The sequence below is a fragment of the Rhagoletis pomonella genome, unplaced genomic scaffold (genome assembly GCF_013731165.1).
Source record: "Rhagoletis pomonella isolate Grant_MI unplaced genomic scaffold, Rhpom_1.0 Rhpom_scaffold_00008, whole genome shotgun sequence".
In the NCBI taxonomy this organism is placed as follows: Eukaryota; Metazoa; Arthropoda; class Insecta; order Diptera; family Tephritidae; genus Rhagoletis; species Rhagoletis pomonella.
Window position 1 is genome coordinate 10,770,231 of NW_023458562.1, and position 26,650 is coordinate 10,796,880.

Consider the following 26,650-nt stretch of genomic DNA (forward strand, 5'->3'; position numbering starts at 1 on the left):
TAGTCTAGTAGCCCAGCCGCTTCTTATATTTTATAAATTCATTTATAAAATACTAGCAGACCCGGCGAACTTCGTCCCGCCCAAAATAAATTTTTTGTATTGAAACATTTTGGCCCAACATTTTCACCAAGAGTTCACGATCATGATTTTTAATGACGCATTTGTCTTCTAATATTACGGTTTGGTGGTTGTCAGAAGGCATATTTGCCGTCTTAAATAACTTAGCAAAACTGTACATGCATACAAAGATACGTAATAGTTTCAGTGCGTTTGAAAGGTGCCAAGTCCCCTTTTCAAATAGCCCCAATTTTCTCTTAGAGCATGGAATTGATTTCATATATCTCTATACCATTTTCGAGCAATCTACCATGGGAGGTGCCACGCCCCTTTTTCCAATAGCCGCAACTTTTCTTCATGACCACGCGACTGATTTTATATATCTTGTACATACCAAGTTCCAGTACTCTTCCATGAACACATCCAGAGATATGCAGTATGAAAAATTCAATGTGTATGGGAAGTGCCACGCCTCCTTTTCCGATAACCACAATTTATCTCCATGAGTATGCGATTGCTTTCATATACCTCCATACCATGTTCGAGACCTCTTCCATGAAAATTTTCTGGTTTGTATGGGAGGTGCCACGGCCCTTTTTTCAATAACCGCAATTTTTCTCCATGAATATGCAATTGTTTTCACATATCTCCAAACCATATTTGAGTAGTCTACCATGAACACTTCCAGAGATATGCAATATGAAAAGTTCGGTTTGTATGGGAGGTGCCACGCCCCCTGCACCTAGCGGTATGAAATATACTTTACATCCGATTCTCATACCTACCATATATAACACAAAAAATTTCATAAAGATCGGTCGAGCCGTTTAGGAGTTCGATTTTTATATATTAGATAAGCACGATGCGAGAAGCATAGAAAAAAATTGGATGAAAAAAAATTTTTTGTCGGGTTCACAACTAACATATCTTTTAAGTTGGAACCAACAATACACACCCACATAGTTTCATTGAACTCGGTTAAGCGGTTTCGGAGATAAGCGTAAAGGAACACAGTTACACGGGAAGTTGGTGTGGGTATCGCCGATCTAGACGGGGTTAGATCGCCGAAACAACAGCCCATGGTCGGGTAAAACCCGAGTCATTCCGGTACGTAGAACCGGCTGTCGTGGGAAGAGCACTTGAAGGCCTGTAACTTCACCTCTGGTGTGAGTAAGCTCTGGTCAACCGTGAGGTCCTTGTCCAACCCGACGAAGCGTGATGACAGAGTGGAAATCTCATTTGAAGGTCACGCTTCATCGGACCCGAATAAATGCGCGAACTATTTTAGTCGGCAATTCACACTGCATCCTTCGGTAGACAAGGCCAAACGTCGAGTGACCAGGAGGCTGCACAAACTGCCCAAAAACAGTGCACCACTTGTTTTCACCAGCGGTGAAGTGAAGGGGGCCATCGGGAAGGCGAAAGCCTCCAAAGCCATTGGACCCGACGGAATCTGTATGCTGATGTTGAAACATTTGGGGCCTGTGGGAGTAGCATACCTCACGGAAGTCCTCAATTTGTCTATGACCACTCTCATCATTCCTGATGTAAGGAAATCAGGGAGAGTGGTCCCACTGCTGAAACCGGGGAAGCCCGCCAACAGAGGAGACTCTTATCGTCCGATAACGCTCCTTTCCCCGGTCGCGAAGACACTTGAGGCCCTGCTGCTCCCATAGTTCACCTGCCACCTAACCCCAGCGAAACATCAGCATGGCTTCCGTAAAGTGCACAGCACAACAACAGCACTTAACGCCATAAACACCCAGATAACTCGTGGCCTAAATCGTAACCGCCCCTGTGCGAGAACTGTCCTAGTAGCGTTGGACTTGTCAAAGGCGTTTGACACCGTCTGCCATTCCACGCTGCTAGAAGACATTGAGGCCTCCTCTCTCCCACAGGGACTGAAGCGATGGTCGGCGAATTATCTGAGTGGTCGACAATCATCAGTAATCTTCAGAGATCAAACCTCGAAACCAAGAAGAATAAAACAAGGGGTTCCACAAGGTGGTGTTCTCTCCCCCTTACTTTTTAACTTCTACATCTCGAAACTCCCCCAGCCTCCTGAAGGAGTTTCCCTGATCTCGTACGCTGATGATTGTTCGATTTTGGCGTCTGGGAATGGAATTGATGACCTCTGCTCAAAAGTAAACGGCTATCTCTCCAGCCTTTCTCGCTTCTTCACTGCAAGGAGCCTAACCCTCTCCCCAACGAAATCAACGGCGACCCTCTTCACCACCTGGACGAAGGAGGTCAGGCTAGATTTAGGCATTCACGTCGACGGCACACCTATACCGACGGTGAACAACCCAAAAATTTTAGGGGTTACCTTTGATAGCCTGCTCTCCTTCTCCGCGCACACAACCGCAGTTGTCAACAAAGTACAGAGCCGCAACAAGGTCCTCAAGTCGCTCGCCGGCAGCACTTGGGGCAAAGACAAAGAAACGTTGCTGGCAACATACAAGGCAATTGGCCGGCCGGTTCTAAATTATGCAGCGCCTGTTTGGTCACCGGGGACTAGTTGGACGCAGTGGACGAAGCTACAGACTTGTCAGAACGCCGCACTCCGGACAGCGACTGGGTGCCTTCTGATGACGCCTGAGCACCACCTACACAGCGAGGCCCAAGTGCTCCCCGTACGGGAACATAACAAAATGCTCTGTAAGCAGTTTCTGGTGGGGTGTCACAGAAGCGAACACCCCAACAGACCACTGCTGGAGGAGGAGCCTCCGCCCAGGCACGTCAGGGGGCACCTATTCGTGTACACGGACGCAGTCCAGACCAACCAACCACTGGACCCAATGACGTACAGACAAGCGATTAACGACATTCATAGGGAGTCAGTCTCCACCTACCTCGACTCCAGGCCTAAGAATGTCGTTATCGGAGCCCAATCACCACCTGTGGAAGAGACGGAGCTTCAATAACCTAGAGAGACCCGCGTTACTCTGGCTCAGTTACGGTCTGGATATTGTAGCCGCCTAAACAGCTACCTGTCCAGACTCGACCCAAACAACCCAAATGAGTGCCCGGCATGTGGAGACTCCCCCCACGACACCAACCACCTCTTCACATGCCAGCTCAATCCGACTCAACTAACACCCCTCTCCCTTTGGTCTGACCCCATCGAAACAGCTCGTTTCCTGGGCCTACCGTTAGTTAAGCTTGACGATAATGATAAAAAGTTGATTCGAAATAGGCGGGGCTTAGTAGTGCCGCTACAACAACAACAACAGTTACACGGGATTTCTATATATTAAGATACCCCACTATAAGCACCATAGATACGTCTGCGTACCAAATTTCAATTTCATGTGACTTATGGTTTTGAAATTATAGCTGATAAAATATTCTATGCCTATGGGATGTGCCACGCCCCTCTTTACAAACCCATTTATATATAAGCACCTACCATTGATATGTCTGCAAACCAAATTTCAAATTGGTGGGACTTATAGTTACGAAGTTATAGCTGATAAAAGATACCACGCCTGTTGGATGTGCTACGCCCTCTTTTCCAAACTCATTTATATATACCCTAATAAAAGTACCTACCATTAAAATGGCTGCATACGAAATTTCAAGTTCATGCGATTTATAGTTATAGCTGATAAAACATTCCAGGTCCATGGGACGTGCCGCGCCCCCTTTTACAAGCTAACTTATATATACCCTACTATAAGCACCTACTATATATACGTCTGCCTACTAAATTTCAATTTCACGCGACATATGATTCCGAAGTTTTAGCTGATACAATTTTCCACGCCTATGGGATGTGCCACGCCTCCTTTTGCAAACTCATGTATATATGCCTTACTTAAAGCGCCTACCGTAGATATGCCTGCATACCAAATTTCAAGTTCTTGGAACTTGTGGTTCCCAAGTTATAGTTGATAAAAGGGTCCACGCCTATGGGATGTGCCACGCCCTTTTTACCAACTCATGTATATATAGCCTGCTGTAAGGACCTACCGCATATACGTCTGCATACCTAATTTCAATTTTATGTGACTGATGGTTGTGAAATTATAGCTGATGAAAATTTCCACGCCTATGAGATGTGCCACGCCCCCTTTTACAAACCTATTTATGTATACCTTACTGTAAGCATCTACCATAGTTATGTCTGCATACCAAATTTCAAGTTCATGTGGCTTATAGTTCCGGAGTTATAGCTGATAAAATATTCCTATGGGACGTGCCACGCCCACTTTTACAAACTCCTTTATATATACCCTACATGCATATCGTAGGTGCTTATCTACCATATACATATATGACTGAATAACAAATTTCAAGTTCATATGACATAGTTTCGGATTTATAGCTGATAAAATATTCCACGCCTATTGGATGTGCGGCGCCCACTTCTATAAACTGATTTATTTATACCATACTATAAGCACCTACCATATATATGACTGTATACCAAATTTCAAAGTTCATGTGACTTGTGGTTCCGAAGTTATGATTGATAACAAATTTCACGCCTATGGGATGTGCCACGCCCACTTTAACAAAGTCATTTGTATATACTCTACTGTAAGCACCTACCATATATATGACTGCATACCAAATTTCAAGTTCATGTGACTTATAGTTGCCAAGTTATGGCTGATTAAAAATTTCACGCCTATGAGAGGTGCCACGCCCCTTGTCGAACCCCAATTTTTTACACTATTATAGGCCCAGGTGTCATGGCAATACTCTGTCAAAATTTTGTTCGATTCTGTCCGTCCGTTTAGGCTGTAACCTGGCACATACATAGATACATACATACATACTACCACAAATATATAGTAGATATATCCTTCTCTTAGCGTAAAATAATTTTTGGGGATGTCTCGGCCACAGGGCCACCTATCGTTTAAGTTTCAAGTACAAATATTTCTTTTAAATTGGCTAAATTGTTTCTAAATATGAGCCAAATCAGCAAGTAAATGCCATTTTTTTTATGAATATCCCGATCCCAGCGCCACCTAGCGATAAAATTTTTAGTCGAAATATTTCCCTTGAAGGTGCTGAAATATGTTCCAAATATGAACGAAATCGGTCCAGCCGTTTAGTAGTTTAATGACATTCAATATAAGGAAAACTTTGAAATTGTGAAATCGTGACGTCTCAGCTTTCATCATTTTTCGGCAACAACGAAAAATTTAAAATTTTTTTAAGTCAAAGAACCTTCCACACAGAAGGTCCAAAAATGTGCTTTTTACAGAATTGAAATCGGTTCAACCGATAGATAATAGATAATTTAAAATAAAATAAATAAAATATCCAGAAATACCTAAATGGTATCAATTTAATGTTAATTTTGCAAAAAATTACATGTACATCACTAAAGCTAAAGAAATCCAATTTTGCACAGAGAAAATTTGAAAATTTTGTCATTTATTATATATGCATTTCATTTATTATGACATATGAATACATTCTTATTCAATATTACACAAACTCTAGTATAACAGCTATACATTAAATATTTGCAATTTTATTTTAAAACCTGAATTACTACTTTTTGTTTTTCTTCTTCTTCTTTGATGATTTATTTCGTTTCTTGTTCTTCGTGTGCTTCTCTTTTGAACTTCCCGCGGATTCAGCCGAAAGTGAACGTTTCGAGCGCTTTTTGTCTTTCTTATACTTATGTTTTTTCTTTCTCTTACCCTCATCAGATTCTGAATCGGAGCTTGTATCAGCAGATCCTGAAGAACTGCATGCACTCGAGTGATGTAGCTTTAATCTGTTTTCTGACTCACTTAAAGATTTTTTTGACTCATGCGTTTCATTTTTATTCCTCTCTCTTGATATACTTCTTTTTTTATGCAGTTGACCGGCGTTAGACGAACAAGCCTCATCCCTTTCTTCCAATCCTCTCTTCTTACCTTTATGTTGTTCTTTTGAGAGGTTAGGCGTATTTGCCCTTCTCTTGTGAGCTAAACTGGTATGCGAACTTTCGTCATCGTCTCTATCTCTGACACGTGGTCTACTTCTTGATGCTATGTCAATTTCTCGATGCACGTGTTTTGGAGATTTATTTCGGCTTTCTCTTAAATAGTCTCTGTCACGATCTCGGGCTCTTTCACGATCCTTATCGTGATATTTATCATTATCATGATATCTATCGCGATCGCGGTCCCGATCTCTATTTCTTTCTCGATCTCTATCTCTACTTGAAATCGTTGCCAACTTATGGTTAACATTTTTCTCTCGATTGTCATGCCTCGTCCTACTATCACGATTATCGCGGTCCCGATCTTTAAACTTATTTCTGTTCCGCTCTTCCGCTCGTTCATAAGCACTTCGACCTATGGGATTAATTTTCATAAGAAGCTCTTTATTGGTCCTGTCGCGATCAGGTGAGTAGTCATATTTAGATATTATTTTGCTCCCAAGTCTTTCTTTAACCGATTTAACTACTTTTGGGGAACTCGGCGAATTATCATCTTTTAATTGCACTGAACGTTCTTGACTATTGCTAGTTGGTACAGTGATTTCAAAGTTTTTGATTTTGTCTTTTACAGCGATTCTAGGTAACGTTTCACTGTATACTCTCTGATGATCATTGATTCCGTCGCTTTTCTCAAAAGGATATATTGCCTTGATAGCTCGCGCAAATATGGCATTTTCGGCTTTGCGTAATACTTCGTTAGTAACTTTCTCACACGATAACTTTTCAATTTGGTAATCAGTATTTTCATCAGGTTCCAAATTAATAATTTCACTAGCAACACTAGTATTCTGCTCATCAATTTCCCATTTTGAAGGTTCCGGCACGGGTGCAATGGATTTTTGCTTTTGCTGGCTTTGAGAATTAAGGTCGTCGAATTCAGTTTCATAATCAAGGATATCCAAAACTGAGTCTACTCGCTTAAACTCAGATTCTGTAGTATTTGTATCGGCTTTGGCTTTATCTTGAGAATTTTCTTTCATTGTATTTTTTATGTCGACATCGCTGCAAAGTGTTAATGATGTGCTTGTGTCTACCTTGGTTTCCTCAGTTGAAGCTATGTCACCAGCAGGTGGAATATTTTTGTCTATGGTTAATTCTGGAGTTCTTGATATATACACATCCTTAGTTTCATCATTTTCATTATGTTGCGATCTGTCGCCTGGTTCCTCTGAGTTCTTTTGCCTTTCGCGTTCTCTCCTACTTCTTTTATCTTTTTTAAGTTTTTTCCGTTCAGTTTTATCTTTCCTCCTCTTTTTCCTATCTTTATCTTTAGATTTCTTTGAAGATTTTTCATCCTTGCTCGAATTCGAACGAACATCCTCATCTTTACTTACTATCGGGTGTCTGGGTCTATGTTTTTCTGGACTGGTTCGCCGGTCAAAACTTTCCCATTTCTCGGTCTTTACACGACCAACTGTTACTTCTTTCACAGGAGTATGTTCAGGAGTTTTCAAACGCTTTTCATTACACCGTTTTGGTGCTTCACTAGAATTCGCTTCTACGCGTTTGGGTTTGCTTCGTTCTGCGCTTTTCCGAGAAGTAGGGATATTATTTCGTGATCTTTTATTAGCAGTCTTTTCTAATTTTTCACAGCTGTCTGACCTCTTCTTTGTCACCGGTGTCGGACTTCGAGTTCGCCTAACTTTTTTATCGCTTGTCTTACTAACGTTTTTGGTATCGTTTTTATCCGAACTTCGACGATTTTCAAACTGTCTTTGATCTTTTGTATCACTTGCGATGCGCTCGGTTCGTTTTGTAGGATTTATATAATCTTGTGGCAAAGTATTGTAGTTGTTAATATAGGATGATTGATTTGGCTCATAACCAGGTGGTGGGGGTTCCACAGATTCAAATTGACCCTCCTGAAATCTGTTTTAAGTCTTTTTTTAGTTGCAATTTACTTTTTGAATATTTTTGAATATTAATAATAATACCTATCCTTTCGTGATATTGAATATTTTTCCGAATCAAAGGAGCCTTGATGAGAATGCCACTCCGCGTTGCTCTGACGTAAAGGACGAATTCTTTCCTCACTTGTGGTGCCCCTGTAATTTTCCGATTAAAATATCGATAATTCCATAATTCTTCGAGATTAAAGATATATGTATTAACCTTAGCGTTGACGATTCCTCAAGTAAATCACCTTCCCTTATGTTATGAATTTTTCCTGTGTCTCGTTGTCTGTAAATTTAGAGATAGATTCTTGTGCTCATCAATTAAACAAAATAATATGTGATTGCGAATGATAAAAGGGACCTTCGTTTCGAAAATAAGTTTTCTAGAAAAACGGATTTGAAGTCAACTAGTGAATTTCATTCGTACGTTGTTTGTCAGATGTGTCCATCTTTGAAGTAAATTTGTAAAAAAAGCTAATACAGCTCCAAGAGCGTAGCATCTGCTAGTATAAGAATCGCTAAAAGAAACATCTAATTTGTCTCCCCCTGCTTCCCTTTTACCTTTAACAGTCATATATGTTTCTTTGTCTAGTATGTATTCTTAAAGTTTCAATTGCTTATATCGTCGCTTGGCATGCAAAGATACACCCATTGTAGTGCCACGTATGACATACGTAATGCACTTCGTAGATATGAGTTATTGTGCGCCATGCGTTGATATGTAGCGTTCTTACTTTTCTTGAAATGCGTGTGTGCGACTACGAGACCGCTTATTATATGGTGATCTTGAACGTTTTTTAACTGGCGAATTTGACCAAGACCTCGACCTGCGGCGACAAATAAGTTTATTATAAATTAAAATTTTTTAAAGTAGTTATTACCTCGAACTCTTATCACTAAAAGAATTAGATCGTCTCCGTCTGATCGATTTAGTGCGATCAAAACCGTTATCACGTTTACGATCAGCGTCATACGGTCTAAGCTTCTCCTTGACTTCACGAGGAGGTCTGCGATAGGGGGATACATGCGGCCGACCGCGATTTTGTCTTTCATGAGACCAGGAGCGGCGGCGTTCCAACGACCGCCGACGTTCTTCTCTGCGGCGTTCCTTTTCTTTCATAAGTCGATTAAAAGTTTCCAGGGGATCTTCAATTATTCTAAATATCATAAACAAATATATTGGTGTTTTTCGTCTGTTTTTTTTTTGTTGTTTTTTTATAATTACCCAGTTCCAACTTTGGCTGCTACACCCTGATAAACCGATGCAAGGTTACTGTTTGTATGGTGCATGTCAGCAGGAGGGCATCTAATCGATGGAAAACCAGGTGGAGCATTATGGAACATCGGTCGGACAGAATGTTGATAACTTAAATTTAAATAAAAATAAATTATTCGCAAAAAAAAAAAACAATACGAAAGATATGTATAAATACCCAATATTAGGCCTAGGACCCATTGGATTGTATACACCAAACGGCATCATAGGTTGTCCTTGAACTCCTGGATCTTGGGCTATGCTGTGCGGAACGGGCATCTGCTGATAAGCATTAACTCTATTTGGTGGTCCTGAATATACATCCATCAAATGATTTGGTCGGAGTGGACGTATTTGAATTTTATTCGGACCGTAATGCAATTGCGGATTTATCGGATGGCTATGCTGTTTCTTATAAAACATGTTTCCATTAACGTCATCTTCTGAATAATCTCTTGCACTTTTGTAATCATGATCCCATTCATTACTTTGTGAATCTGATCCAAAATGGGTATCTCTCTTATGAGTATCTGTTGGAGAAATCTAAAAACAAATGTGCGTTAAGGATTACACTGCTCTACAGCCAAAAGAGAAAGGGATGGCATTAATAATTCTATGATGCATTTAGGTCACTGATTCGGGAATAGAAATCTTTTTTTTTTTTAAGTCGACTAATCATTTTGTTTTAGACTGAGCCCTTTCCATAATTTCATTATCAAATAACACTTAATTAACATCTGAAAGTCTGCATTTAATACCGAAATAATTGCTAAACCCATAAGCTTTTTTCTAACTGTGAAAAATCATGTGCGAAGTGCGGAACGAAAGCTCATCCAAAGACAAAAACTAAATCAGAAATTTGTCAAGAAAACCTCAGAAAGCGCATAAACATTTACTGTACTTTTGCAGACACGCTTTAACGACGCCCAATTCATAGACCGTAACAGGCGTCAGCTTTTTACAACAACTTCCGATCGTTAGAGTTGAATTTCGTGTAGAGTTGAATTTCGTGTTTACAAAACAGAAAATGTCGACATAAATATCTGCATTTTGTTAATGCTTGTTATAATTTTTGTTTGTATAAAATGGAAGCTAACAGCAAAGTATTTATTTGGACACATACTATCAATTGCTATAATTAAGTTTTAGCCAAATAACAGTGGTATTTATTAATCATAACGAAAATGGAAGTGAGAACATTTTACAAATAAATAACACAGGTCTGCAAAAAAATGGGTTCGGAATGTTCTATAAAAGTGTAGTGTCATTTCCGAAGTAATTTTTTGCGTAGAATCCGAATCCGGGGTTTAAATTGCTCTATCACGTCAGGACTTTGAGATATCCTAACCTAAAAGTGCAAAAAACGCTGTTTTTGCCAATTTTTGAGGTTATGTAGCTACGAAGATTTTGCTCTTCATAAAAAAGTAGACGTGGTATTTTAAAGTATAAATGCCGTTGAGTTTGCTCAAATATCTTAATTTTTCACTGAGATATCGCATTTTGAAGTCTCCATGTTTGTGAATGTAATCGACCGTATCACGTCTCATGTTATCTCAATGGATTTTCGAATATCGAAAAATTCACAAACATGGAAACTTCAAAATGCGATATCTCAGTGAAAAATAAAGATATTTACTTTTTTATGAAGAGCAAAATCTGCGTAGCTACATAACCTCAAAAATGGGCAAAAACAGCGTTTTTGCACTTTTAGGTTAGGATATCTCAAAATCCTGACGTGATAGAGCAATTTAAACCCCGGATTCGGATTCTACGCAAAAAATTACTTCGAAAATGACCCTACACTTTCCTAGAACAAAACGTTGTTGACCTGTGTAATTAATTATTTGAAGATATTATTTATTTAAACCGTGAATAAATTTTTTAAATTGTTTGGCGCATTTTCTTGACATGAAATGTGTTTTTTTTTGTGTATCCGGTATTTGTTGATCCGATCGAAATTGTACCATGGTAGACGGCAATATTGCGGATTAACCCCAAACGGGAAATCTTCGTCGATTTAACGAACACTTTTGCTCTTTTTCCATTGCGCTCTCCAGTGGATGAAGAGGAAATTGATATAAAATATACAAAAAACCTTCAAAAAATAAGAAGCCTCGGTGTTTTCTTTGATGTTAAGGTTTATTATTATAAAAAGTAGTGTGGCAAACTTGTATGTTACATTTTTCACACAAAAAGTCTAAAATAAAAGCACTTCGTCGAGTCGACGAATAAATATGTAATATAACGTTACTGCTTAAGCGTTAAACATCACATGGCCTACAAAATTTTTTTCTCCTCAATTACGTACTATTAACCGACTTCAAACAAAGGAGGAGGGTATCAATCCGTCGGAATATTTTTCTTTTTTTATGTATGTTACCGCATAACTTTGGACCACGTGAACCGATTTCTCAATTCTCAATGGTGGTCCCATACTAATTTGGTTTATTTAGATCCGATGATTGGACCATGAACAAATTAGCGGCACTTCAAAAATGTTTATATGAGAACTGAAGTCGGTTTTGTTTTTGGCTTAAAAATTACTTGTTTGTATTTATTTATTCTTTTAATTTAATTATGTACAATTGTTATGGACTTTTTTGAACTAAAATACATACAGAAACATAGCATGTATGTATGTATGTATAAATAAAACAAAGTTAAATAATAATATAAAATATAAAAAATTTAATTTTTGAAAATACACATCCCACACTGGAGATCGAACATCGCTCTGCGGAGTTGTAATACGCAGCTATGACCACTCGACTACCGCGATGGCTAAACTCACTTGCTTTGTTTGCGTACTTGCTTGATTCGTTTATTTTCATTCACAATAGACAATAGCTGGCCGTTTCGGTCAGTGCTGTCAAATAAAATGACCCTGGTCCGATTAATGTTCGTTAATCTAATACTAATAAATAAAGTCCACATTAGGAAATGCCGATGCCACATTGGGCACTGATGTACTTTTACTTTTTTCATCACACAGAGGAAGTGGAAATAGTCTTTATTCACCATTAACATTAATAACATTTATGTCCCACCGATCTGAACTCGATAGATCTAAATCAAAGAAAACATTGTCACTTCGTACAGGCCAACGCATTGTAGCTTCATTTCTATGCGACAAAAACCAGAAATAATTTTCTTTGAGCTTAACTGTTAAATCACAATGAACTTTTGTACACATGTTACTTTTAATTCCAGATAAGTCTAAAAAACAAAAGTTTGCCTATTAGTACGGACGAAGTTCTCACTAATCTCTTCGGGTAAATAATTGCATGTAAGCTTTAATAAATTCTAAGCTGTTTTATCGAAAAAAAACTGACCACTTTATAAAACCTTTTAAAAATAACACTAATTTTATCAGAAAACTTCAAACCGAAGTAAATATCCTCGCCATGAGACGATGCAATTTTTAAACGCGAAATTTTTATATTTTCCTAAAACTCGGAATTTTTAATTATCACGAGTAATAACAGTGAAAAAAAAATTGTTCGTTTTACTTTGGAACTGTGGTGCCCAGAGCTTTGGTTATGTGATTATATTTTTAATCAGTATCCAGTTGAAAGATTATAATTAGAGCTATAACGGGATAACGTAATCAAGAGGAAGGTGGAAATATCTACATAATTTTTTTTGCAATATGGAATCGAAAAATACTCCAACATTTTATATTTGTTTAATAATAATAGTGACAGTTGATTCACGTTAAGTTTTATTATAGAAATCTTACCTTCCTGTAAGAACAACCATGGCGACCTAGTGACTGATGTCCGAACGTACTTAAATTATGGAGGGAACAGTTTTCTAGCCTACTGAATGACAGCCGCAGTGAAAGTAGTGGAGAAGACGAGCCTGAGCCCCCAGTCGATAACGATGGAGTGGATGCCCCACCGCCTGACTATGACAACAAAATTGGTGGAGCTGACGGCCAGCCAGCTGAGCTATTCAAGTACGGCGCCGAGAGTTCATAAAGTGCATGCATCAACTATTATGCAAAATATGGTAAAATGAACGTATGCCCGACGACTGGAATTTAAGTGTGCACTGGCCCAAACCGCATATACAGTTAGATCGGTCTTCTACGCATGTGTTACAAGGTGCTATCGAGCGCATTATGTGAAATTCAGTATTTTTAGACTGAAGCCCACAGTCAACGAACGGATTGGGCCGTATCAGTGTGGCTTTAGACCTGGCAAGTCCACCATGGACCACGTATTCAACATAACGACCTCTTCGAGCCAATTGATACCATAGGAGCTTTCAGACAAGGTCACTCCCTTTCGTGTGCTTTCTAATCTAATGTTTGAGAAGATAATAAGAGCCGCAGAACTCAACCGCTTAAGCACAATTTTTCACAAGAGCGTACAATTGCTGGCGTATGCCGACGACATCGAGATCGTCGCTAAAAACAGAGGCTATGTCGATTCTGCCTTCTCGGAATTAGATACAGAAGCAAAACGCGGGGGTCTGGTGGTGAATTCGTATATTTACCAACCAGCATTAAAACCATAATAAATAATCAAGAATACAGTTTAAGAAGAAGATAGGAAAGTAAAGGGTTAACACACCAAAACTGCGACACTTTGGGAAGCTTATAACTTACCCAAAACGATTTCAATATTTTGAAATTCAAATACCATAAGTTGACAATGAACTTAGTAGGACGAAATTTCATTTGAACTTGATTCCTAGTTGAGCTAAAAATTGCAACCGAGTTAGAAACGAGTGCAATGGGGTATAGTCGTTGCGCTGGGTATGCAGTTACAGTTGCATGGCTATACTCAATCCCGACTCTTTCGTCCTCGTTCGCGCACTCTGGGCAACGTGAGCAACCCATGTGCGAGATGCGGTAACCAATCCGAGTGGAGCCTTGGGTCACGGCAAAAAGAGAGGGAGCTTCGGTGGGGCCACTCCGACTTATTCGGTTTAAGGGCTCACTGAAGTCTGCAGCGTATGTTCAGCAGTAGGTGCGACTGCAAGCGGGTGTCTGCTTGGAGCAAGCGGTTCGCTATATAAACGTGTATATGGTTGCGAAACCACTCCCATCCCACTTCCAGTGAAGAAGCAAGGCAAAGCCTCAGATGAGACCCCCCTTATGATGACGACCACGGCAAACGTTTAAAGGACTACGATTTGAGGGCATGCACCTGGAATGTCCGGGCCCTTAATGGGGAAGGTGCCTCTGCCCGGCTGGTTGATGTCCTCGTAAGGACGCGTTGGACGGCGCAAGGCAAGCAATGTCTGGGCCCTTGCGACGTCTACTACAGCTGCCATGTAAAGGAGCGCAAATTCGGAGTTGGATTTGTGGTGGGAGAGAGACTCCGTCGCCGAGTACTGTCGTTCACCCCGGTGGACGAGCGTCTAGCCACAATCCGCATCAAAGCGATATTCTTCAACATCTCGCTCATCTGCGCCCATGCCCCGACGGAAGAGAAGGATGAGGCATCCGAGGACCTCTTCTATGAGCGCTTGGAGCGCACGTACGAGCGCTGCCCTCGCCATAATATCAAAATCGTGCTTGGCGACTTCAATGCCAGGGTGGGCAAGGAAGGGATCTTTGGAACCCCCGTCGGAAAATTCAGCCTCCACGACGAAACGTCCGACAACGGATTGAGGCTGATCGACTTCGCCGGGGCCCGAAACATGGTAGTATGCAGTACCAGGTTCAAGCATAAAAAGGTCCATCAAGCTACGTGGCTGTCTCCGGATCGAAAAACGAGAAACCAAATCGATCACGCTGTAGATAGACGGAAGGCACGCTTCCAGTGTTTAAGACGTACGCACACTCCGAGGCCCAAACATCGACTCGGACTACTATCTTGTTGCAGCCAAGATACGCACCCGCCTCTATGCGGCAAAAAATGTGCGCCCAAATATGCAAGGAAAGCTTAACGTCGAAAAGCTGCAATCACAACAGACAGCCAGCGCTTTCGCTACTCGACTCTCACACCTGCTCTCAGAGAGCACTCTTCAACAAACCGACATATGCGAGCAGTGGAACCACATTTCCCGCTCATTAAGTACCGCCGCCGAAGAAGTAGGGGGATTTCAGCGAGCCCGAAAGAACAACTGGTACGATGAGGAGTGTGGGACCGCTATAGGGATATGAAGAGGGAAGCGAGACGTATTTGCCGCAATAAGAAGACAGAGGCCGAAATACGTGAGTGCGAAGAGCTTGAAATGCTGGCCGACAGGAAGAATGCCCGAAAATTTTACCAGAGAGTTAGGCGACTTACGGAAGGTTTCAAGACCAGGGCGTACTCCTGTAAGAACAACAATGGCGACCTAGTAACCGATGTCCAGAGCGTACTTAAGTTATGGAGGGAACACTTTTCCGCCTTACTAAATGGTAGCAGCACGGAAAGTAGTGGAGAAGAAGAACCAGAGCCCGCAGTCGATGATGACGGAGGCGATGTTCCACCGCCTGACTATGACGAGGTACGTATAGCAATAACGCGGCTGAAAAACAACAAAGCTGCTGGAGCTGACAGCTGAGCTATTCAAGTACGGCGGCGAGGAGTTGATAAGGTGCATGCATCATTTCTTGTGCAGAATATGGTCAGATGAACGCATGCCCGACGACTGGAATTTAAGTGTGCTCTGCCCAATCCACAAGAAAGGTGACCCCGCCATTCGCGCCAACTACCGCGGGATCAGCCTTCTAAGCATAGGTTACAAGGTCTTATCAAGCGTATTGTGTGAAAGACTGAAGCCCACCGTCAATGAACTGATTGGGCCTTATCAGTGTGGCTTTAGACCTGGAAAATCCACCATAGGCCATAGACGTATTCCCAATACGCCAAAAATTGGAAAAGACCCGCGAGAAAAGGATCGACACTCACCACCTATTTGTCGACTTTAAAGCCGCTTTTGACAGCACTAAAAGGAGTTGCCTATACGCCGCTTTGCCTGAATTTAGCATCCCCTCAAAACTCATACGGCTGTATAAAATGACGTTGAGCAATACCACCAGCTCCGTCAGAATTGGGAAAGACCTCTCCGAGCCGTTCGTCATCAAACGGGGGTTCAGACAGGGCGACTCCCTTTCATGTGACTTGCTTTAATCTGATGTTGGCTGTTGATTGCTGGCTTATGCCGATGACATCGATACCATCGGTATTAAAAACCGCGAAGTCTGTTCTGTATTTTCCAAGTTGGAAGCAAAGCGAATGGGTCTGGTGGTAAACGAGGACAAGACGAAGTATCTCCTGTCATCAAACAAACAGTCAGCACATTCGCGCCTTGGCACCCACGTCACTGTTGACAGTTATAATTTCGAGAATGTAGAGAAATTTATTTACTTGGGCATTAACACCGATAATAATGTGAGCATGGAAATCCAACGCAGAATCACTCTTCCCAACAAGTGTCACTTTGGACTGAGTAGGCAATTCAGGAGTAAACGACGTACGAAAACCACGCTCTATAAGTCACTCATCATGCCCGTGCTGGTATATGGCGCAGAAGCATGGACAATCACAACATCCGATGAGGCGGCTCTTGGAGTGTTCGAGAGAAAGATTTTGCGGAAGATTTACGGACCTTTACGCGTTGGCGACGGCGAGTACCGCAGACGATGGAACGATGAGCTGTATGAGCTTTACAACGACATGGACATAATGCAGCGAATTAAAATACAGCGGCTCCGCTGGCTTGGGTATGTCGTTCGAATGGACACCGACGCTCCAGCTCTGAAAGTATTCAACTCGGAACCCGCTGGTGGTAGCAGAGGAAGAGGGAGGCCCCCACTGCGATGGAAAGATCAGGTGGAGAAGGACTTGACTTCACTTGGCGTTTCCAATTGGCGTCAGTTGGCACAGAAGAGAAACGACTGGCGTGCTTTGCTGAACTCGGACAAAATCTCTTAGGCGGTTACAGCGCCAAAAAAGAAGAAGAAGAAAAGTTAGAAACGAGACAAACCATTTTGCACGAGTTTATAAATGATCCGGCCTTAAGTACACGTAAAATTGCTAAAAACTTGAGATTACACTATTCGACAGTTTGTAGGGTTTTAATCGGTACAAATTAGGCCTGGCAGTTACGAGAAAACCAGGGAGCGGGGATTAGCATGGTCAAAGTGATAAATCAGGAAGGTCCTCAGTGCGTTTTCGCGAGATCCGAAGGTTTTGTCGCGTTATGTTGCAAAATCCGTACGGAGATCGCAGTTTTTCGTACAAAAGGTAAAGCGGAAAGCTTCATTGAGATTTCTACAGCTCAAACAGCGCCAGACTGAGGCGCAAAGTAGAATGTTACAACGAAATCCCGCGGTCGGTTGTATGAATTCCCAATTAAAAAATACAACTGCATTGTTATGGACTACGAAACCTAATGCTTTAAAAATTCGAAATATATTGCAGGTCAAGATTTTATACTGCTGCAAGTCGTCAAGATGCCCCTGAAAGCTGAAAATTAAGTCCAAATTTCGAAAAAAAAACATGGTTTGGCAAGCTATTTGTTCCTGTGGCCGTAAGAGAATCCCTTTTTTCCCATCCGGGACAATGAATGATCAAGTTTATCGGGGTGAGTGCCTCAAAAAGCGACTTCTGTCAGTTATCAACATTAAGGTAGTAGGCCACTGTTCTAGGCGGACATGGCAAGCTGCCACTATGCCAAGGACACATTGCCGTGGTATAATGCAAACAACATCAATTTTGTACCTCACGACTGCAATCCAACCAATAGCCCAGAGCTACGTCCTATTGGGGAATATTGGTCAATTGTCAAAGGAATCTTGAAGAAAACAGGTGAAACAGTGAAAAATATTGAAGAGTGCAAAACAAAGTAGTTGTGCGCATCGCGTAAAGTCGATGATGCAGTCGTGCAGAACATGATGGCGCGTGTGCGATGAAAATACCGATCACTTCCATATGGAGCAAATAATAACTAATATTTTAACATTTAAATAACATCTAAACTTCCAAGTTATATAATACAAAAAAAAAATAGTTTCAAAGCCTTCTAGTTTGTTTCTGGTAGTAATCTCTAAGTGACGCAGTTTTGGTGTGTTCACCCTTTATGTTCTCAAAGAAATGGTTCCGTGCTCTGTTTTTGTAATATTTGCACGGAAAACAGTAGTTTTTGAAATATTAAGTATTTTTAGTATGGTAATTATTTTTATAAGATCCGGCCCGAATTTTACTATGAATATTTTAAGTAAAAACGATATAAAAAAGCCATGAGGTCTGACTGAAATTTTTGAAGCTATGGCTTAGAACTAAATGCTGAATCTAGCCTCAAAAAGGCTAACCTGGTCACACGGGTCACTCATAATGCCCGTGCCTGAAAGTATTTAATGCAGGTCGCGATGCTGGTAACAGTTAACAGAGGAAGAGGAAGGCCTCATCTGTGTTGGAAAGACCAGGTGGAGAAGGACTAGGCTTCACTTGGTACAGAAAGAACGCTTCTCTGGCGTGCTTTATTGGACTCGGCGAAAATTGATTAGGTGGTTACAACGGCAATCAAGAAGAAGGAGTATCTACTCAAGACTTATCAAACTACATTTGAAGTCGGGGGACAGAAAAAACAGCGTAAATACTTAATTTTACGCGCTTCGTGAGTTTACACGTTTAGATGAACACCCTTCCGCGTTGACTTTTGAGAATTTGTTCGGTCGAAGGTGTTTCACCCTTTTTCCATAAAAAGTATGTGTTTGGGCTCCATTTGACGTAAAAATTATTGAGATAAAAATGCATATGTATAGTCTTGATTTTAAGGTTGTAGCCCCTCCTTCACTTTTGATATGTTAATCGGCAGGAATTTAGCTGTTGGTATTTTTTAAGCCGCTGGAATTTATCAACATACTGCTAAAATAGTTAAGTCGTTGTTGATGTCTATGCGCGTTTGTCGATGAAAAATATATTAAGTTATGATATAAATATATATAACTTTGATCACTTGATTGTATGTTATGAAGCAACACGACGTTCAATCTTTCGGAATATATATTAAATTATTAAAGTAATATATAACGGATACATTCTACCCTGTACGAAGTTTTTTCAACAGCCAATGAAAAAAAAAACAATTCAAAACATCAAATTATATAAAACCAAGTTATGGGTGTAATGATCAAACAAACTTTATAATTTAAATGCTGACTAAAAAGATAGCGCAAGATTCTTTTCAAAATAAAATCACTTTATTTTTGTGTACAAAAATATATGTACATAAATATGTATAAGAAAAGTGTAGCATAAATCACATAAACATTACCGTATGCACAGACAATGTACAAGAAGTTTTTAATAATACAAATATTGCATTTAAGACAAATTGAACAAAGAATTAACAAGAGTTTTTTTATGTTATTTATAAATCAAAATATACAAAGGGTTTTAAACAATGCCTGAATTGGATACAATGCAAGTTAGTAGTGATAATACAATAATTTATAAAAAGAATGCCTACACATATAATTTATTATTAAGTACTTTTTAATAGGCTCTTTTAAGATATAATTTTCTTTTTTAGTATTTACTTTAAAATTTCTATTGTAGGTTAGACCTAAGTAAATGCCTCTTGCTGTGACTTGGATGAAATCCCTTTTTTAACTTCTTAACAAATGGGGAGTTCGATAACAAAACGCAATAATTCCAATATCATCTATTGTAATTTAGTGGTTATGTAGAATCACAAAAGGTTTCATAAGAATTGCTTTGGTTATGTATGTAGCTAGTTAGTTTCAGAGGTATGCGATGTACATTGTTGTATATGTATGAATTTGTGTTGTAATTTACGATTTTTAACTCAACTAATACCAATGCATTTTGAAGAACTACATATCGTCACCTGAAATGCAAAATAACGTAACAGCATCGTCACTGAAATGGAAAAAGTCGTGACTAGTTTTTTTTTTATAAAACGATGTGGGGAGTAGTAATTCGATGAAATCCATCATAGCAATCAAAAAGTGAAATTTTTAATTTTTTATAAGTTACCACTTTTTGAATTTCAGTGACGATATTGTTACGTTGTTTTGCATTTCAGGTGACGATATATAAAAATAAGTACATACATATATTAATGTACAATATACTAATGGGTGGGCAAATAATTTAACAAATTTTAAGATCGTTTTTCAATAAATAAGCTGGTAATTCAATTCTAAAACTTTCTCGATTTCTATTATCTAACTTTTCGCTATATCGATTGTACATACAAGTAAAAAAAATATATATATACATAATTATTCTAATAACTTAAAAAAGTCGATTACTTGGGTTTTACTATATAAAAGTAGTTTCCGCCAAAAATCCGAATAAATAAAGAGTTAAATTATTGCGTTTCGTTAGGGAACTCCTAAAATTTATGTTTTGTTTGTTTCATTGTTTTAAAAAATTTTGACTTAGGACGGCAGCCCAATCACTACTTTAGTGTCCTTCCTTAGAAGGAAGAAATGTGTACATACTTATATGAAGAACAGCACAGCAGCGCATTGCATTCATTGAGCCGCACTTCATTCATTTTCCTATATTGAATTACTGATTGGACTGACGGCCAGCCTTACATCTTATGCTCACAAACAGACTCATCAAACTACAATTGACGGTCATATAAAGCATAAATTTACTAAGTTTTAGTAAATTCGATATCGAATTTGACCTATTATCTATAATTAATTGTAATATTTAGTAAATACCGCTACCTTAACATCTAAAATTGAAAAGTCCGTTTGTAGAAATTTTCAGCAGAAATAAAAGACCTTTCTTTATATTTATTTCATTAGCATAACTGTCGTAAAACTAGAAGGAGCATAAGCCGTTTATTGGACTTATGGCGAGCTTTTAAACAAATATGTACATACATACATATATTTATATGTTTAGATATACTTGCATAATATTGCACTAAAACGAGATAAGTACCAAATTTAATTTGTATATAAATGAATCGCTTGTTAGAAAAAACCAAATTTTGTAAAAATGAACCTTTTGAACAATTTTCACCTTAAGGCATTATCATATGAATGAAGTAGTTGTTAAATAAAACAAAGTAAACTTATTTATCCTATATATAGTATTTAAAATTATTTTGGTTACCTATTTTTCAGTGTATGTGTGACGGTTTAAAATTTAAATTAAAGCACTTTTTATATACATACATACATATCGTTTAATTAATATAGAAAGGCCTCAACTTATTTTTTTTCGAAATTCAACATCTTACAAAAGTCGGTGCATTTTTCAGAGTGCTTAATAGAGTTTAAAAACAACTACTATTACTTATTAGAAGAAATTCGCAATGGAAGACTTTGGTGTTTTATAAAGTTTCATAACTACTCTGTAAATAATCAAAAATGTTAGGTAGGGCCTTTCTATATAAAGGTAACGATAAGTATATACAGTTGCCCATAAAATAATAGGTGTGCGATATTTTGACCAGTTTTGGCTATTTGTCTTTTGTACCATATAAATTCAGATTTCAAACTTGGTACAAAAATTATAAAAATTTCGCAAATTTTCATCCAAATTTCAAACTTTTTAATCAGAATCTTTAGAAAAGATTGTGGTATGGAGTTTTGTAGCCCATCTAATTCTAGTATAATGAAGGGCAAGTTGCAAGCTGTTAAAAAATTCCGTTGATTTTTGGCCTTTTTTTTTGCTGGCAGTGTCCTCCATATAAAAGCAAATTGTCGAACACACTTTGTATGGAAAAAACGTGAAACACCTCCAACCAAAAAAATTTCTCAAAAATCAACGGGATTTTTTAGTAACTTGAAAATTGCACTTCATTAGAATAGAATTAAATGGGTTTGAAATCTGAGTTTATATAGTGTTTGTTGTATAACCAGCTAGACTTAAAAAATATAATAATCATTAAATAAACAAAAGAGAAATAGCCAAAACTGGTCAAAATATCGCAGTCCCATTATGTTGTGGACGACTGTATGTACTTACAAACAAAAATATAAAACTGTGTCTGTATAGAACGACAAGTTATAAAGCATCAAATATATTTTAAATCTGATAAACGCAATCGCGCAATTTGGGCTCAATTTTCACTTTTTCATAGAAAAAAAATTACTCAGCTTTTAAAACGCGCCTCTGAAATTTCCCTATTGTGAATGATGAGTTAAAATTTGTGAAGTGGGCCACCATTTGTTCGAGTGTCGAGCTTTTTTTTGTGCAATTATCTGTTTATGCTTCACAACGATAAAAGAAAAATACAAGTTTCACAATTTTTCGAAGTGGAAATTATAGCTATTAACATTTTTCGAAATTGTTTAGATTTTAATTGTTTTCTCGCTATTGGTAATACCGATTCTGCTCATATTTTAAACAGTTGAGAACGATGGTGTTTTCTTCGTATTTTTATTTTTTATTTGGCCATAATTTTTTTTTATAAGTTATTAAAATTTTCTTAAATATTACTGACATCTCAATGGCTTTAAAATCGCGTTTTGGGCTGTTTTTGTTGTATGTTCTATTAGTAATTATTTGCAGAAAAAAAATTTGCCGCAATGCATCGAGACGAAAGTTATTCACGCTTTTCTCTTGATGCCCAATGTATTTTGCATAGGTATTACCAATCGCGAGAAAACAATTAAAATCTAAACAATTTCGAAAAATTTTAATAGCTATAGCATCCAAAATGATTTGAATTTTTAAAAAATTGTGAAACTTGTATTTTTCTTTTATCGTTGTGAAGCATAAACAGATAATTGCACAAAAAAGCGATACTAACTTATGACTGGATAATTTTTTACCTTCGTGCCCTCTAATAACATGATCTGGTTAACAGTTTTGTAGAAAGATTTAACCTCTTTAATGAGTTTTTTTTTGACTTTTTTAAATAAGGACCAAAAGCGCCTTTAATGGCTTTAAGGCTTAAAATATTTTACAAAAAATTTGCTCCCTAAATTTTGTTATATTTAGGTCTCTGAGAGCAAGATTCCGATTTATTTTTTATTTTTTAGTTTGCAGCCATTGTTTTTAATTTAAATGGTGGTCATGGCTTAATTTAAAAATAAAATTTCCCTACATACACAACTTTGTCACCTTTATCCAATTCTTAACCAGCTATATTACTCGAGTGAAGACGTATTCTGATCTAAATCAATCTATAGACCGTTGTTTGTCACATTTGAAATAGTGAAAACCATCTTTAACCCTTGCGGCCACGAAAAGTTTAAGGAAAACAAAAAAATCACTTACATACATACATCAAAATTGTTTTCCTTATAACTTTTTTAAGGGTAATACTGCGGTTGTGATATTTTGTGAGATGGTTTGAATGATAAAATATTGTCTTCGTCTTTCAAAACCGAAAAACGCGGGAAGGCTCGATATGGTCTTGCTTGCGAATTTTTACGAATTTGTACAATTAATTTGCCTTCCAAACAATGTTCCTGTTTTTCTGTTACTTTGTTGCTAAAGACATATGGGGGTTCAATCATGACTTATGATGCTTATTTGGCGGATTTGAAGTACAAACTTTCAACCACTTGCCCCTACAATTGAAATTAAAATTGGAAATTGAACTTTTTTCGTGACAAAATCCAATATCTCAAGAACCAAAACAGGCAGCCCAAATAAATCTAACGGCATTTTAAAGAATTTGAGATGGCGAATTCAGGAAAAATAATCTCGTTGTATAAATCATGACCTTGACCTTAAAAATTACCTTCAAAAGTCGGGTGTTTCACTTATTTTTACTTTTTTTTTGACCTGAAGACATTATGTAATGAACTTTTCAGAAAGTTTTAACCATTTATTTTTGTTCTTTTGGGTCAATAAGTCAAAGTGGTTATAAAGGTTCTTTCATGCAAAGTCTGATAGATAATTCAGTTCAAAGTTGACTTCAGCATATAAGAAAAGTTTAAATTTCTCAATAACATTAAGTTGATGCGGCTTGCCAAATTAATCGACTACCTCTAATAGTCGACTATATGACTTAAATTGACTTTTCGGAAATGTATAAAAGAAATTAATACCTGCTGTAGTGAATAATTGTAGTTAACGTAATATGTTTTATATCGCATGGAAACATTTGGGGCATTCACAACGGTGTCGTAAGTGTCGTATTGTTGTATGTCGCAAACTTTAAACGCCTAAAAGATATGTTAAAGGGGTCCGTGCAGTACCATCAAAGTCATATTATGAATTTTGGCGGTGTTAAATAATAGTTGGTTGTCGTTTCAAGTTCTCTAAGCATTTATTTAATCTTATTTAATCTTTTAAAGTTTACGACATACAGCAATACGACACTTACGACACCTTTGTGAATCCCTCAATTGTATTGTAGCAAGGACGTGTAAGTTAGTATGTGGGATGGCAACGATGTATTATATCAATGACAAATAATGTAAGATGACAACCATACATATTTACATATAATGAAAACCAGCTTCCGGTTTGGATACTCTTTCAGAAATACTGAAGAACGTTCAACGTGTGCTAAATAAAATCCGATAAAATATATTCAATCGATATACATTACTAATAAGTAATGAACATAAAATTCTAATTTTTAATAATTCAAAAAATTACATTTTATCAAGTAATTGCATGCGATTCGGTACTGAAATTTATAAATACATATTAAAATGAAATAATTAAGAAAACCACATACATACATCGACTGATTTATCAGTGTTTGAGCAGTGAACCCATTTTAAACTGGGAGTCGTTATAAAATAGTGTGCAGTGTTGAAAGCGTGTTGCAGAATGCCGTTTATTTAAATACAGTATTGCCATATTCTGAATATTACATAATTGAAGTGGGTTAACAGTACTGCAATGGGATGTTAAAACTTTAAAATTAGGTAATTATATTACCATCAATTACTTAGTAGACAAAAGTTTAAGTCATCGAGTGAGAGTCGATGCGATTCAAGCGGCAGAACTCATTCCAAAAATTCGAGTTTTTTTGAACAAAAAATCGATTTGTGACTAAGGTCAGAGTCGACCTTTCCGTCTCTAGCAGAAGATTGAAAAAGCTACAAGTATATAGAGTAAATGAGGATATGAATCTATACATGATGAATGAAAAGAACATCGAGATGTATATTTTATTTATTCTGAAGTCTAAATAAATTAGTTGTTTTATCATTATATGGCCTAACCTAACACTAACCTTGTTATAACTACTACTTTTTTTTTGATTTTGATAATGCTCATTTGAGGACTACACTGAAAAAAAAATAAACCATATCCTCTTTATTTTAAACAAAAACACATATGATTTTGCGTCAAACAACCTTTTGTTTACGTTAAACAGACTGATTTTTGAAGATTTTTTGGTTTGAACGCGATTACCTTGCGCACTTTCCAGATGATTTTTCTTAATTAAGCAAAACCAAAAAAAAAAAAAATTAAATTATATTTTCCGCCCAATGAGATTTGAAACTGGACACGCATCTCTGCGCACTCAGCTATAGCCACAACATGTAAGTGGCCTTACCATTCCGTGAACAAACTTTTCATAAATTACATTGAAATTTTATTATTGGGCTGAACTGATTTTTGATGAAAATTTCTAGACAACAAAACTCTGTGATCGTTCAAACAAACTTATGTTTAAGTTTGTTTAAAATATATTTTTCGGTTATTTTGAACCGCTAAAATGTAAAAACAAAAATACAAAAAATGGTTAAAACTTTTTGAAAAGTTCATTACATAATATTTTCGGGTCAAAGAACAGAAAATATTGAAGGTCAAGGTAATTTTTAAGTCCAACGAGATTATTTTTCCTGAGTTCTGCATCTCAAAGTCCTTAAAGTTCTGTTAGTTTTATGTTGTTAATGTTACTTTTATTTTCCCACCTGTTCTGGTTTTCGAGATATTAGATTTTGTCACGACAAAAGTTAAACTTCCACACTGTGCGCCACATGTCGTGTTAAACGGCGAAAACTTCCACGAATTGCGAAAAATGTAGGCTAACAGCGACTAAAATCCTGAACATTTATTTTTTAATTTTTTCCCATAAGTATCTTACTATGGCCATATGTGTCAGGACTTCTTTAAGCGCGAAAAAGAGCGAAAATCTCCGTGAATTTGCATGAGATAGATTTTGCAATAATCGCGAAATTTTCATATACGTAAACTGCACGTTTCAATTCAAGTTTTTAAAAAGTATTACATGCAATAAGAGATTATGACAAGACCATAAAATTTAAACTTTGATAATACGAAAGAGCTGGACTGTAATGAAAACAACCCTAGTTATTAACCAACTTCACAAAAAGGAGAAGGTTATCAATTCGTGGGATTTTTTTCGATCCCTGGTTCGAGCAACATCTTGTTTAGACAACGTTTGGTCGCCCCTCGGCAGGTAATTGTAAATCTCCGAGCGTATTTCTACCTTGAAAATGCTTCTCACTAAAACCATTTCCTGTACGAAGGTGGAGTAAAATTGTAGGTCCCTCCACTTGCGTTATAATATTAGGAAAATATATAAATATAACATAGTCAACTTTTTATGGAATTCAATGAAGTTTTTTCAATCTATTATAGCTGATTTCAATTTAAAAAATTTGAAAAAAGT

At 37.7% G+C, this 26,650-nt stretch overlaps 1 protein-coding gene across 2 annotated transcripts in view; it reads right to left on the reverse strand.

Moving 5' to 3' along the window:
* Positions 1-5,415: 5,415 nt before the first annotated feature.
* LOC118744155 (zinc finger CCCH domain-containing protein 13) overlaps positions 5,416-26,650 on the reverse strand; it is a 51,497-nt gene continuing 30,262 nt past the window's right edge. For both annotated transcript variants that reach the window (XM_036476941.1, XM_036476939.1), the window contains 7 exons: positions 9,336-9,700; positions 9,128-9,268; positions 8,784-9,059; positions 8,637-8,729; positions 8,120-8,188; positions 7,942-8,052; positions 5,416-7,876 (listed from right to left, as the gene is read on the reverse strand). In XM_036476941.1, coding sequence (XP_036332834.1) covers positions 5,569-7,876; positions 7,942-8,052; positions 8,120-8,188; positions 8,637-8,729; positions 8,784-9,059; positions 9,128-9,268; positions 9,336-9,700 — 3,363 coding nt within the window. In that variant the 3' untranslated portion in view covers positions 5,416-5,568. The remainder of the gene's footprint in view (positions 7,877-7,941; positions 8,053-8,119; positions 8,189-8,636; positions 8,730-8,783; positions 9,060-9,127; positions 9,269-9,335; positions 9,701-26,650) is intronic.